The sequence below is a fragment of the Carcharhinus amblyrhynchos genome, chromosome 23, assembly GCF_965287045.1.
Source record: "Carcharhinus amblyrhynchos chromosome 23, sCarAmb.v2.hapA, whole genome shotgun sequence".
NCBI classification, from domain to species: Eukaryota; Metazoa; Chordata; class Chondrichthyes; order Carcharhiniformes; family Carcharhinidae; genus Carcharhinus; species Carcharhinus amblyrhynchos.
In genome coordinates, this window is record NC_137346.1 from 15,643,824 (window position 1) to 15,659,605 (window position 15,782).

The window sequence follows — 15,782 nt, forward strand, 5'->3', positions numbered from 1 at the left end:
GGCTACCTTACCTGTTTTCCACTATGTGTTTGCTGCACTGTGTTCATATTTCATTATAACTGCTATGAATAAGAGGGGTGGAACTTTCGAAAAGACAAACAAGTCAGCCTTTCATGGAGCAAAGTTTTACGTCTCTGTTTGGGAACCAAATGAGCTTGAGGATTATTAATTAAAATTTCACAGGGAGCCTGGGGTGGAGTTCACAGAGGACAAACATATTAGTCACATGGCATCATCAGACCAAGTAAAGGATTGGGGATTCAGGTATAGAATCACAGGATTGTTATGGTGCAGAAAGAAACCATTTGGCCCATCGTGTCTTCACTGATTCTCCAAATGAGCATCATGGCTTCCTACTATTCCCTTGCCATTTCCCCATACCCTTGCACATGATTACTTAAATAAAAACAAACTAATGAACTCTTGAATGCCTCGACTGAAGCTGCCTTCACTAGAAATGTTTGCATTTTATAACTGACAAAGGTTTATAAGAACAGTGAAGCAAGGCATGCATAGTTTTTGATAAATGTCTTGGAAAGAGTTTATCTCATGTTTGGTAAGCATGTGAAGTTCCTGTTTATCAAGAATTAATCATTCGGTATTGCCATAAGCTGAAAAATGTTTTGTGCATTTCTGAAAATTAGGACCTTATGGATGGCATACTGACATTATGAATGAAATTTATTACCCCATTTACAGACCTTTCAAAGTTCATCCACACTGACTGCGTTTGCTTTAAAAACATAATGTTTTTAATGGAACGACACTAGCTACAAATGTCTAAATGGATTTCCGATCCTGTTCACGCTTTGCAGTCTTTAAACTGGCTCACAGTAGTTGCTATAAATGCTATCATGTCCAAAAAAAAAGAACAGCATTACCCTGCAAGAAACACCATTCCTTGGAGTCCAAGGATGCTTAAAGTTCAGACTGAACGGAAGCTTTGCCTCATGGACCCACACTGGGGCTGCAACCTCGGCTATCACTAGGACCCTCAGTTGCTTCAGCAAATTTTGGAATGGCTACTTAAAGATTAATATCCCCGAGACTCAGTAAGTAGTCTCATGACACCAAGTTAAAGTCCATCAGGTTTATTTGGTAGCACAAGAAAGAAAACCCAGTTTTAAGAAATAATCCATTGCTATGGTGGGTGAACAGTGAATTCTTAGAAACAGAGACAGAACATAAGAACATAAGAAATAGGAGCAGGAGTAAGCCATCTAGCCCTTCGAGCCTGCCCCGCCATTCAATAAGATCATGGCTGATCTGTCGTGGCTCAGTTCCACATTCCCGCCCTCTCCCCATAACCCTTAATCCCCTCTCTCATCAAAAACCCATCAACCCGCGTCTTAAAAATATTTAGCGAGGTAGCCTCCACCACTTCAACGGGCAGAGAATTCCAGAGATTCACCACCCTTTGAGTGAAGAAGTTCCTCCTCAACTCCGTTCTAAACTGCACCCCCTTTATCTTGAGGCTGTGCCCCCTAGTCCTACTGTCCTTTCTGAGCGGGAGGAGTCTCTCCACCTCTATCCTATCCATCCCATTCATCATCTTATACGTCTCAATGAGATCTCCCCTCATTCTTCTAAACTCTAACGAATACAATCCTAGTTTATTCAGCCTCTCCTCATAGCTCAACCCCCTCAACTCCGGCATCAGCCCCCTCTGCACTCCCTCCAAGGCCAAAATATCCTTGCGTAAGTACGGCGCCCAAAACTGCACACAGTACTCCAGCTGCAGCCTCACCAATGCCCTATACAGCCGCAGCAAGACCTCCCTACTTTTATATTCAATCCCCCTCGCTATGAAGGCCAGCATCCCATTCGCCTTCCTGACCACCTGCTGCACCTGCAAGCTGGGTTTTTGCGACTCATGCACAAGGACCCCAAGGTCCCTCTGCACCGTCGCCTGCTGCAGTTTTTTGCCCCGTAAGTAATAATCCTTCCTACCATTATTCCTACCAAAGTGGACCACCTCGCACTTGCCAACATTAAATTCCATTTGCTAGTTCCTGGCCCATTCGCCCAGCCTATCTAGATCCTTCTGTAGACTCTCCACACCCTCCGCACAATTTGCCGTTCCACCAATCTTGGTGTCATCAGCAAATTTCGACACCATACACTCGGTTCCCTCCTCCAGATCATCTATATAAATGGTAAATAGCTGAGGCCCCAGCACGGACCCCTGGGGCACTCCACTAGTCACCATCCGCCAATCCGAATAGCACCCATTGACCCCCACTCTCTGCCTCCTATTTGACAACCAATCCTCTATCCATGCTAACACCCTACCCCCAACTCCATGTCCCCTGACCTTCTGCAATAACCTCTTGTGAGGTACCTTGTCAAATGCCTTCTGAAAATCCAGAAAGACCACATCCACCGGCTCTCCTCTATCCACCGCCCTAGACACACCCTCATAGAACTCCAGTAAATTTGTCAGACACGACTTCCCTTTAACAAAACCGTGCTGCATCTGCTCTATCAAGCAATTCCCCTCAAGATGCCTCGCTATTTCCTCCTTGATGACGGATTCTAACATTTTACCTACCACAGACGTTAAACTAACCGGCCTATAATTCCCTGCCTTTTGCCTGGCACCCTTCTTAAACAACGGCGTAACATTAGCCGTTTTCCAATCTTCCGGCACTTCCCCGGAATCCAGCAACATCTGGAAAATAACCACCAAGGCATCCACTATCACCTCCGCCATTTCTTTCAGAACCCTCGGATGCATTCCATCCGGTCCTGGCGACTTGTCCACAATCAGCCCCTCCAGTCTGTCGAGCACCGCCTCTCTAGTAACAGTAATGTCATTAAGACCCTTCAGTCCTACCACCTTTCCATCTCTAACACCCGGCAAATTATTCACGTCCTCCTCCGTGAAGACAGAAACAAAAAAGTTATTCAAGACCTCAGCCATATCCCCATCCCCTACCACTAGGTCCCCTTTCTCATCCTCTAAAGGACCAACGTTCACCCTAGCCAGCCTCTTCCTTTTTATATATTTATAAAAACTCTTGCTATCCTTTTTTATATTAAGCGCTAGCCCAGCTTCATAGTTTCTCCTACCCTTCTTTATCAACTTCTTTGTCAATCTTTGTTGACATTTAAACCTCTCCCAATCCTCTTCTCGCCCACTACTCTTAGCTACTCTAAACGCCTCCGCTTTTAATTTAACACTTTCCTTCACCTCCTTCGTTTCCCATTTCCTAACATCATGGCTGATAATAATATCTCAACTCTCGATAACTTTATCCAACAAAACTATAAACTATAAACAAAACTATAAACATGTAGAAAAGCAAAGACGAACTGAATGGCTCTTATTTTCATATCTATCTGACAAGCAATCAGCTTTATTTAACAGCTTGCAAGAAGACACTTTTTAAAAACAATAGATGGAAACAATTTTGAAATAGGAGGACACAAGTTCATGGCGAGGGGCAGGAGGTTTTTGGGGGAGTAGTGGTGGGGATGTGAGGAAAAACATTTTACCCAAGGGGTGGTACAATCCGGAAGAGTGGTAAAGGAGGTGCCTCACATCCTTTAAAAAGTACCTGGATGAGCACTTGGCATAACGTTCAAGGCTACGGGCCAAGTACTGGTAAATGGGATTAGGTAGGTCAGGTGTTCCTTACCCGTTGGTGCACGCTCAGTGGGCCGAAGGGCCTATTCTGCAGTGTGTGATTTTGTGAAAATAATTAACTCAAGAATTTATAAGGATACGAATGGTGACTACATGGGAGAAAAATTAGCGTTGTAAACATTACGATTAAGTGGGGAAAATTTTTAAAAACTTGTTAGACAAAGTAACCATTTTGATTGCTATTTTTTGTTCCTTGTGTTTGTGATATAAAGGGCTAAAGAATCTTTGTCCCTTGTGTTTGTGACATTAAGCGCTAAAGTATCATCTTGCACTTAACAGCAAGTGGAGGCTATGTCTACTTTTCAGAATTATGATTCTGATTCTTTACATTATCTGATTGAACACACTGATTTAGACCACTACTATTAGCAAGAAAGAACTAAAGCCTAGTTCTGAAGGAAAACAAACGTGGATTCTTATTGCTGATAATTAGGTTGCTCCTTTATATAATGTGATTATGATAAAACAATGTAATATTAAGCTTTTTTTTTTGCAATGCCCATTGACACCCTGGCTATCAGCAAGTTTCCCAACATTACTGACTGCTTCCATCAGCATAGCACTTCCTCAATATTACACAAACATGTCAGCCAAGATGGTGTTCTACAGAGAAGCTTGAAATATGATGTTTTGATATTAAATATCATGAAATAAATGATTTGAATGCATATGTTGCATATTGTGAGGCTCCGAATTTTACTGCTCCTGCCTGATCTGCAAGTTGGAATTTTGTCAGCTGTTATTACTAGGTCTCTTGCTGCCATAGTAACGTGCCTTGCAAGCTCCTTCACTGTGTTTACGTAAAGAGCTTGCATTTTAACACCCATCACGTTTTCAGGATGTCCCATGGTGTTTCACAGCCACTGAAGCACTTTAGAAATGTAGTCATATTATAATGTAGCAAAATACGACAGCAGAATACCATAATCAACAAAATAAAGGGTACTCTGTTTCAGTGCTGAAGATCAAAGGAACTTGCAGGCCAACAGATTAGGAGAACTCCCATGCTCTTCCATCGATACTGCCACTGGACTTTCCCTGTCCACCTTTGATGCCCTTTATTTCACAACTCATTTGAAAGACTGCTTCCATCACTCCCTTGATACTACACTAACTTGTCAGCCAAAATTATGCGCTCACAGACCTAGAGTGACGCTTGAACTTCAGCTTTTTGGTTCAGATAACAGTGCCACCATTGAGCCAATATGGTCACGGTTCAAGAATGAGGTTTGAACAAGGATATTGAGGTTCAGAAGGATATTGAGCCAGTATTGACACCTCGTATTATGTGATATAGTGCAGCTATTTAATAATGCTTTAAAGTAAATTTGATTTTTAGATATTGATCACATCTAAGTTTAAGTCAAGAGAATGGGAAGTCTCCTCTCATTACATACAAGTTAAAGCTCAACAGCTACAGTCCGCCTCCCAGTGGGTTTGAATGTTAAAGCACAAAATTACATATAATTTAAAAATAAAGAAGATCTCACTGAATGTTTCTCAGAGATTCCCGAGATTTAGCCAGATAAGTACTGTGCAGCCCAATCCATCAGCAAACCAGCCTCCCATCCATCGACTCTGTCTACCCTTCCTGCTGCCTCAGCAAAGCGGCCGGCATAATTAGGGACCCCACGTACCCCAGACATTCTCTCTTCCACCTTCTTCCGTTGGGAAAAAGATACAAAAGTCTGAGTTCACGTACCAACTGACACAAGGACAGCTTCTTCCTGCTGCCATCAGACTTTTGAATGTGCTTCGCGTTAAGTTGCTCTTTCTCTGTACCCTAGCTATAAGTGTAACACTACCTTCTGCACCCTCTCCTTTCCTTCTCTATGAACGGTAAGCCTTGCCTGTAAAGCACACAAGAAACAATACTTTTCACTGCATACTAATACATGTGACAATAATAAATCAAATCAAAAGTGCAAAATCTCAAGGTATAGGTGTAGATTTTGTTGTGGAGTGTGGATGGAGCAGGCTGTTAGCAGAAACTGATGAAGCTAGCTGAAAACCGAAATTATTAAGGTCAGGCCTGTTCATAGTAGAATCAGTGAGCTTCCAGCAATAAAGGAGCACTGAAAAAGACAGCTTGATGATCAGTGGTGGGGGAGCCCTTCATTCTATTTCAAGAATTCAGTAATCAGTAAACCCTGAGAGTGCAAAGAAATTCAGGGGCAAAGGGTAGTGAAAGATCCAACAGTAATCAGCCCCTGTGGGAAGGTCGGGTCCAATCCCATTCCTTCCCTGCCCCCCCCCCCCCCCCCACCCCCCACCACCACACCACCAAGTCAACCACTCACCTGCAATCAGGCTTTTTAAACAAGCAGTCTCCAAACTTCTGGCAGCATCTGTGGAGAGAGACAGAGTTAATGTTGAGTTAAATAGGACTCTTCTTCAGACGAAGAGGAGTCATATTGGACTTGAAACATTAACTCTCTCTACAAATGCTGCCGGACCTGCTGAGCGTTTCCACCATTTTATGTTTTCATCGCTTTAGGGGTTGCTGGTTTGCCTGCATTCTGCACAGCAGGTGGACAAGTGCTGCGCAGTTCAACTTTAAGATTGCATTAGAGCTTTACATATGACATCAGATCCCAACCTGTGTATGACAATGAGGATGGTCACTGACCTTGGCAGCAACACTGCCTAATTCCTGAGTTATTACAGGGAGCATGAAGCGGGCGGGAAATTGATAGTCCGTATACAACAACACAAGACTCACTGATAGGTCAAAATCCTTTTACTCCCTCCTGACCAGCACCGTGGATGTACCTATACCTCATGGACTGCAGCATTTCAAGAAGGCACCACCACCTTCTCAGGAGCAATCAGGGACAGGCTGGCCTAACCAGCAACACCCACATCCCACAAATGAATTTTTTTTTAAAACTTGCTGTGCTTCCAACTGAGTATCATCTGCAAATTGGTACACGAACCCTCTATTCTTTCACCCAAATCATTGTTATATAACGAGGGCCAGTAGATATTCTTGGAATGCATCGCTTTTCACAACTGCCAATCAAGAAAGGTTCCCTTAATTATTATTTTCTGTCTCCTACATTTCAACCACAGGTGCCCCACAAATCTGTGTCCTTAGCCCCTTACTATACTCGTTATACATCTGTGACTGTGGCCAAAACCCACCCCTCCCACCCCCCCACAACTAGATTTGCAAGTTTGCTGATGACTTCACCATAGTGAGTCAGATCTCAAACAATGACGAGATTGAGTACAGGAAAGAGATAGAGAATCTGGTGAACTGGTGCGACAACAATCATCTCTCCCTCAATGTCAGCAAAATGAAGGAGGTAGTCATTGACTTCAGGAAGCATAGTGGAGGACAGGCTCCTGTCTACATCAATGAGGCTAAAATGGAAATGGTTTGAGAGCTTCAAGTTTCTAGATGTCCAGATCACCAACCACCTGTCCTGATCCAACCATGCCAACACCATAGTTAAGAAAGCCCATCAACACCTCAATTTTCTCAGGAGGCTAAGGAAATTTGGCATGTCTGCTACAAATCTCACCAACTTTTACAGATGCACCATAAAAAAGCATTCTTTCTGGTTGTATTGCAGCTTGATATGGCTCCTGTTCTATCCAAGACGGCAAGAAATTACAAAGGGTTGTGAAAGAAGCCCAGTCCATCAGGCAAACTAGCCTCCCATCCACTGACACTGTCTAAACTTCCTGCTGACTCAGAAGAACAGCCAGCATAATCAAGGGCCCCACACATAAGAACATAAGAAATAGGAGCAGGAGTAGGCCATCCAGCCCTTCGAGCCTGCCCCGCCATTCAATAAGATCATGGCTGATCTGTCGCTGCTCAGTTCCACTTTCCCGCTTTCTCTCCATAACCCTTAATCCCCTCTCTTATCAAAAACCCATCAACCCGCGTCTTAAAAATATTTAGCGAGGCAGCCTCCACCACTTCAACGGGCAGAGAATTCCAGAGATTCACCACCCTTTGAGTGAAGAAGTTCCTCCTCAACTCCGTTCTAAACCGCACCCCTTTTATCTTGAGGCTGTGCCCCCTAGTCCTACTGTCTTTTTTGAGCGGGAAGAGTCTCTCCACCTCTATCCTATCCATCCCATTCATCATCTTATAAGTCTCAACGAGATCTCCCCTCATTCTTCTAAACTCTAACGAGTACAAGCCCAGTTTATTCAGCCTCTCCTCATAGCTCAACCCCCTCAACTCCGGTATCAGCCTAGTAAACCTCCTCTGCACTCCCTCCAAGGCCAAAATATCTTTGCGCAGGTGCAGTGCCCAAAACTGCACACAGTACTCCAGCTGCGGCCTCACCAATGCCCTATACAGCCGCAGCAAGACCTATAAAAGTAGGGATACTTTTATATTCAATCCCCCTCGCTATGAAGGCCAGCATCCCATTCGCCTTCCTGACCACCTGCTGCACCTGCAAGCTGGGTTTTTGCGACTCATGCACAAGGACCCCGAGGTCCCTCTGCACCGTCGCCTGCTGTAGTTTTTCGCCCCGTAAGTAATAGTCCTTCCTACCATTCTTCCTACCAAAGTGGACCACCTCACACTTGCCAACATTAAATTCCATTTGCCATTTCCTGGCCCATTCGCCCAGCCTATCTAGATCCTTCTGCAGACTCTCCACACCCTCCGCACAATTTGCCGTTCCCCCTATCTTGGTGTCATCAGCAAATTTCGACACCCTACACTCGGTTCCCTCCTCCAGATCATCTATATAAATGGTAAAAAGCTGAGGCCCCAGCACCGACCCCTGGGGCACTCCACTAGTCACCATCCGCCAATCCGAATAGCACCCGTTGACCCCCACTCTCTGCCTCCTATTTGACAACACACCTGCCTTCCATCAGTAAAAAGACACAAAAGTCTGTGGACACATACCAACCAACTCACGAACAGTTTCTTTCCGGCAGCCTGGCTTTTGAATGGACCCACCTCATATTAAGTTGACCTTTCTCTACACCCTAGCTACGGCTGCAACAATATATTCTGCACCCACCCTTTTCCTTCTCTATGTACGGCACGCTTTGTCTGTATAGTGTGCAAGAAATAATACTTTTCAATAGTATACATGTGACAAATAATAAATCAAATCAAAATCAAATCCATGCCACAAACTGCCTCCAATTTTGTGCACTTCCGTTTTTGCTAATAATTTCATTCAAAACCTTATCAAATGTCTTTCGAAGACACATTTTCAATTAACACCTCTCTAACCACCACGCTGGTAACGTCTTTGAGAATCTCATTAGTCAGAGATGACTTACCCTACATAAGTACCTGCTTTGATCAATTCAGAGGGATGAGCATTTGAACAAGTACGATTCAAAATAGAAAATTCTGGAATTACTTAGTGGTTCTGGCAGAGACTGTGAAGAGAGAAATAATTAGTGTTTCAAATGACTGATATTTCATTGGAACAGGGGAAATTGACAAATAGGAATCCAGCCTGTTCTGGTGAAAGGTCATCGATCTGAAACATTTATTTTTCTACATATGCTGCCTGGCTCTTAAAAGAAGAAAGTTCAATCACAACGAAATCCAGAGCTTCCTGGATGACAAAAGAGATTGAAGTTAAGATAAGGGAGAAAAAGTATGCTTATGACAGGTACCGAGTAGAAAATACAATCGAGAACCAGGCCGAACATGGAAGGTTCAGAGAAGAGGTGAAAAAGCAAATGAGAGAAGTAAAGAGTAATATGGAAAGAGACTGGCAGCTAACATTAAAGGAGAACACCCAAAATCATCTCTTGGCATATAAGTAGTTAAACAGCAGTAAAAGGAGTAGCATGGATTAAGGACCAAAGGGAGACTAAGGGCCTAGCTAAAGGTATTAAATGAATACTTCGCATCTGTCTTTACCAAAGAAGATGCTACCTAGGCCAGGAGGAGGTAACTCGGACACTAGAAGTGTTTTAAATTGATAAGCAGATGATATTGGATAAACTCACAACTTAAAAGTTGTTAAAGCACCAGGACCAGATGAAACGCATCTGAGGATATTGAGACACGTGAGAATGGAAATTGCGGAGACACAGGCCATAATGTTTCAGACTTCCTTAGGCATCAGAAGTGGTGCCAAAGGAGAATTGCAAATGTTACCCCCTCGTTCAAAAAATGGGTATAAAGATAAGCCCAGCAATGACAGGCCATTCAGTTTAATATTGCTGATGAAGAAATTTCTAGAAACAATAATAATAATAATGGATAAAATTAATAGTCAGTCTCATGGACAAGTACAGGTCATTTAAGGGAAACTGACATTGATTTGTTAAGGGGGACGGCACAGTAGCACAGTGGTTAACATTGCTGCTTCACAGCACCAGAGACCCTGGTTCGATTCTCGGCTCAGGTCAGTGTGTGTGTGGAGTTTGCATGTTCTCCCCATGTTTGTGTGGGTTTCCTCGAGGTGCTCCGATTTCCTCCCACATTCTGAAAGATGGACTGGTTAGATGCATTGACCCGAACAGGTGCCAGACTGTGGCAACAAGGGGAATTTCAGAGTAACTTCATTGCAGTGTTAATGTATGCCTTACTTGCAACTAATAAATAAAATTTTACTTTACTAAGCAAATATCGTGTGTTGCTAACTTACTGGAGTGTTTTTTTGAAGAGGTGACAATAAGGGTTGGTGAGGGCAATGCTATGGAGATGGCATACATGGACTTCCAGAAGGCATTTGATATGCTTCTCACAGTCTTATGGGCAAAGTGGAATAAAAGGGCAAGTAACAACGTGGAACCAAAAGTGGCTGCATGACAGGACAGAACAAGTCGTGTAATCAGATGTTTTTTGGACTGGAGGCATGTTTGCATTAGAGCTCCTTAAGGGTCAGTGTTGGGACCCTTGCTTTTCCTGACATATTAGTGACCTAAGTGGTCAAAATCTGTAGATGATACAAATCTCGAAAGCATTGTGAACTGTGAGAAGGACAGTGTAAACTTCAAAAAAAAATAGACAATTTGGTGGAACAGACAAACAGATGGCAGATGAAGATCAAGGAGAAATATGAAATAATTAATTTTGGTAGGAAAAGCATGGAGATGTAATACAAAATAAAGGCTACAACTCTCTAAAGAGGGTGCAGGAGCAGAGGGACCTAGGTGTAGTTAAGTCACTGAATGTAACAGGATGGGTTAAGAGTGTGGTTAAAAAAGCATAGAGCACAACAACAAGGAGATCATTTTAAACTTGTACAAGGCACTAGCTTAGTCTCAGCTGGAGTATTACACCCAGTTCTGGGTGCTGCATTTTTTGGAAAAATGTGAAGTCATTGGAGAGTGTCCAGGAAAGATTCATGAGAATGGTCCCAGCCACAAGGAACTTCAGTTATAAAGACAGGCTGGAGAAGTTAGAATTTTTTTCCTTGGAGAAAAGGCCGCTGAGAATAGATTTGATGAAGACAATCAAAATCATGAAGTGTCCGGGCAGGACAGGGAGAAGAACCCATAAAAGAATTGAGAATGAGACAGCACAGATTTAAAGTAATTTGCAAAAGAAGCAAAAGCAATATGAGAAAAGAATTTTTTTTAAGGCAGTGAGTGGTTCAGGTCTGGAATGCATTCTGAGTGTGTGGTTGAGGCATTCAAAAGGGAATTAGAACATTATCTGAAAATGAAAAACACAGGGTTATGGAGAGAAGGCAGGAGAATGATAGTAAATAAATTGCTCGTTTGAGAGCTGGCGCAGACACAATGGGCCGAATGGCCTCTTTCTGCGCTGTAAAAATCCTGTGAACCCATGTTAAACTGGATTTGTTTGTACTTATTGAGTTTCCCACTACTCCCCCCCCTCATTCCTAACTAATGGGTGACTTTCTAACGTGCAATTTACCAATCCAAAAGGAACACTTCCTGAACCTAGGGAGCTTTAGAAAATGACATTCAAAGCACCTGAAACGTCCTCGCGTATTCTTGTTTTCCATAATTGATTGCACAGTTTTCCTTTGGGTAACTTACATTGTCACCTATTTATTTTAGCACACCAAGTACTCATTTAGCAAGACTTCCACTTCCTTGTACCCAAGAGTCCCTTTCAAATATTTGCACAGTCCTGGGGATCATCTGAATGTACTAGAGCATTCCTAAAGTCTCTCTGGAAATTAAGACACATTAATTAATTCCTCATGGATATCCCTTGAAAATATTGTTGCACCCCCTAGGGATGTCCTGAAAATACTTACACACCTTCTAAAAGTTTCAGCGACCCTAAAAGAATAGAATAAAACTCTTGACAAGCGAATTTTCAATTGTTGGCAGTAAACAGCATCAGAAATCACATGCTGTCAATAAAAATAAAACCCAAATCTGATGACATAGAGATAGAAGTCTACTTGCCCCGCCGACTGTGTTTCAAACCCCTTTGTGGATCCCATAGGATCTGTCAGCTCTGGTTTGATAACCTACATTGGAGAATTCAGGATTTGGACCTAGGCTGTGCAGTGCTTCATAAGGGGGTGGAGGCAGTGCAAGTTTGAACCTACTTCACACTGTGTACATGGATTGAACCTACTTAAAACAGTAACATTCTGATATCACCAAGGTAACCCCACATTGATCAATAATATCCTTCAGCCAATCAGGATTCAACTTCAGTACAGGGTTTTCCATATTACAACTGGGGTAATGTAAGAAGTCTCACAACACCAGGTTAAAGTACAACAGGTTTATTTGGTAGCAAAAGCCACTAGCTTTTGGAGCGCAGACCACTTACCTGACGAAGGAGCAGTGCTCCGAAAGCTAGCGGCTTTTCCTACCAAATAAACCTGTTGGACTTTAACTTGGTGTTGTGAGACTTTTTACTGTGTTTATCCTAGTCCAATGCCAGCATCTACACATCATGACTACTGGAATTTTCTCAGACCAGCTTGCTGAGAGGCTCCTGCTTACATTGAAACCATCCGAGAATGTGCTAGTCCTTTAAAAGTGACAACGCATAAATTAAATCAATCAGTAAAAGTGCACGTAGAATGGTTTGGATGTAACGCAGGCGAGGGGAACATGCTCTTTATAAACACAGTAAGAAGTCTCAAACGCAGGGCAGGGGAAAAGTGTTCTCAAATAAACGCAGGGCAGGGGAATGTGCTTTCATATAAAGGCATTTTACAAGGTTGCTTACCAATAACACACCATCAAGTGTCTCAATTCGAATTGTGCTCACAATGAAGGAAAAGTACTTGAAACCAGTTCTACTAAAGCCACATTCTAGTCGGCTCGGCTAACATGTGCGTATGCATGTGGATAGCTATTTGAAGCAACATACCACAACAATGCCCACGGTCCTGTGATTGCCGAGTGCACAAGGGAGACGCTGAGGTTGGTCCATCTCCAAGACTTGGTCCTGTTCCCCTCGACCTGCTTGGGGGGCAGGGTGAAAGTTTGCGACCGCAGGAAGACCCGCAGCGTTTTGAAGCTCAGCGCGAAGAAGAGGATAGACAGGAGGGGGTAACTCTGGACGATCATGGCTGGGACTCCGACGCCGAAGGAAGGAGCAGCGCTTTACAGTTCAGCGGAAACGCCTCTCTCCATGCGAGCAAAGACTTGCTGCTGTTCCCCACCTAGCGGAAAAAGACCAGCCCACAAAGCTTATTCGCTACGGCGTTATTAAAACGCACTCAATTGGCGAGAGTGGAGGGGAACCGCGAGTGTAAGAGGCAACAAAACACAGAGGCACTTCAGCCAAGTTGGGGGAGCTGGATTGAGAGTTTTGAGTGGACTGTTGCTCGAAAAAAGATCCTAATTTATCACATCTCCCAGCACAACATACAGTGTTTACTTTATAGTAAATTGAAGATTTGATTTATTACTATTACATGTTTTAGTATACAGTGAAAAGTATTGTTTCTTGCAATATATACAAACAAGATATTAATAGAGTACATAAGGGAGCAGGAAAGGAAAGGGTCCAGAATGTAGGAGAATCATACAATACAGAAGGAGGCCATTCAGCCCATCGAGTCTACTCTGACCACAATCCCATCCAGGCCCTCTTCCCTATAACTCCATGCATTTAGCCTAGCCTATCCCCTGACACTAAGGGGCAATTTAGCCTGGCCAATCCACCTAACCTGCACATCTTTGGACAGTGGGAGGAAACCGGAGCACCTGGAGGAATCCCACACAGACATGGGGAGAACGTGCAGGCTCCACACAGTGAGACAAGCCAGGAATTACGCACGGTGGGACAGTGGTTAATACTGCTGCTTCACAGTGTCAGGGACCTGAGTTCCATTCCAGCTTGGGCCACTGTCTGTGTGGAGTCTGCATGTCCTCCCCATGTCTGCAAGGGTTACCTCCGAGTGGTCTGGTTCCCTCCCACTGTCTGAAAGATGTGCTGGTAGGTGCATTGACCTGAATAGGTGCTGGAATGTGGCAACTCAGGGAATTTCATAGTAACTTCATTACAGTGTTAATGTAAGCCTTACTTGTGACTAATAAATAAATTTTAACTTGTTATAGTCATAGCTAGGGTGTAGCTAAAAGTCAACATAAGGTAGGTCCATTCAAAAGTCTTATGGCAGCACGGAAGAAGCTGCTCTTGGGTTAGTTAGTACGTGTCCTCAGACTTTTATATCTTTTTCCAAACTGTCATGCTTTATAAATGTCACAAAAACTTGCATCCCGTTCACTTCAACTGTTCACGTTCACTGTGATACAAATGCACATGTGGTTGTGGCTAACATTTAGGATTGTATAACAAAAAGTCCCTTTTTAAAACACCTGGAAATGTCTCTGGTTTTACACAAATGACTCTTGCTCCACAAGACAGAGATATTCCCCCCTCCCCACCCCCCCACACACACACACACACACACACACAGAGCTGTGTTATCAGGCTACTCATGTCCAGGGAATAATAAGCAAAATACTATAGCTGCTGGAAATCGGAACTCAAAACGGAAAATGCTGGAAACATCTTGTAGCTCAGACAGCAGCTGTGAAGACAGGAAGTTCAGGTTGATGGGCCTTCCAGCGGGATCTTTGTATTGTACATTGAGGGATTCATTTGATGTCAATAAACATGCAAGTCAATGCGCTAAACTGTTTAGATTCCAGGACTGTGCACTCATAATGTAGCTCACTCTCCATGAGGGCACATCAGAAAATCAGCCATGGAGGATTCCCAATTCACACTGCTCCTCACTTTACAGTCAGGTTCCTTGGACTGGGAATGCTAGGTGCTAGGAATGCTAGGGACTGGGAATACTTAGTGCTGGGAATGCTAGGGATTGGGACTGCCAGGGACTGGGAATGCTAGTAATGGTGGTGCCATGTGATGGGAGTGCCAGATGCTAGAAACACCAAGTATTGGGAATGCCAGCTAATGGGAGTGCCCAGTACTGGCTATGCCAGCTGATGGGAGTGCCCGGTATCGAAAATGCAAAGTAATGGGATTGCCAAGTGATGGTGGTGGTGCATCATCATAAAAATCTATTGGTCTATAAGGATCATCCTCACTTCATAACTCCAGTAATCAGCCTCTTGAGTCTCTCTGCAGATACACAATTGTAATACATGACCAGTACTGATTGAAGTGGGGCAGTGTTCTCAGTGGATCAATACAAAGGTTGGATACTCTCTAGTGGATAAAAAAATGGTCACTTTGATTTTTACTTGGCAGGGCTGGGTAACAGGATGGGGAGGTGATAAGTGACAAAAAGAAGCTAAGAGAATGCATGGGCAAGTGAAGGAGGAACATAAATAAAGTCCTTGGCTTTTTGCAATGTTCCGGTGAAGCCCAATGTAACTGGCTGAACAACACCCCATTTTCTGATTGGGCACTTTACAGCCTTCCAGACTGAACATTGAGTTCAGCAACTTCAGAGCATGAACTCTCTCCTCCACGTCCACTCCATTTCCATTTATTTTATTTCTTTTATCTTACTAATCCATTGTATTACTTTATATTCTTAGTATATATTTTTAATTTTAATTTCTTCCCTTGTTTCATTTGTCCACTTCTAAATTTCACTTTCCATCTTGTTTCCCCAACTCCACCCCACTAAGACCATCTGCCACATGTCTCAGGTTGTTCTTTGACACTCTGCACTATTGTTCTGTCATTTACACATTCCGATCTCTTAATGGATATAATTAGCACCATTCTTGGCCTTTATCATCACCATTAACATTC

General features: G+C 43.3%; 1 protein-coding gene across 1 annotated transcript in view; it reads right to left on the bottom strand.

Annotated features, from left to right (window-relative positions):
• tlcd1 (TLC domain containing 1) overlaps positions 1-13,198 on the bottom strand; it is a 55,396-nt gene extending 42,198 nt beyond the window's left edge. Inside the window, exon 1 of the mRNA XM_080211003.1 lies at positions 12,912-13,198. Coding sequence (XP_080067129.1) covers positions 12,912-13,111 — 200 coding nt within the window. The 5' untranslated portion in view covers positions 13,112-13,198. The remainder of the gene's footprint in view (positions 1-12,911) is intronic.
• Between the last annotated feature and the right edge of the window lie 2,584 nt (positions 13,199-15,782).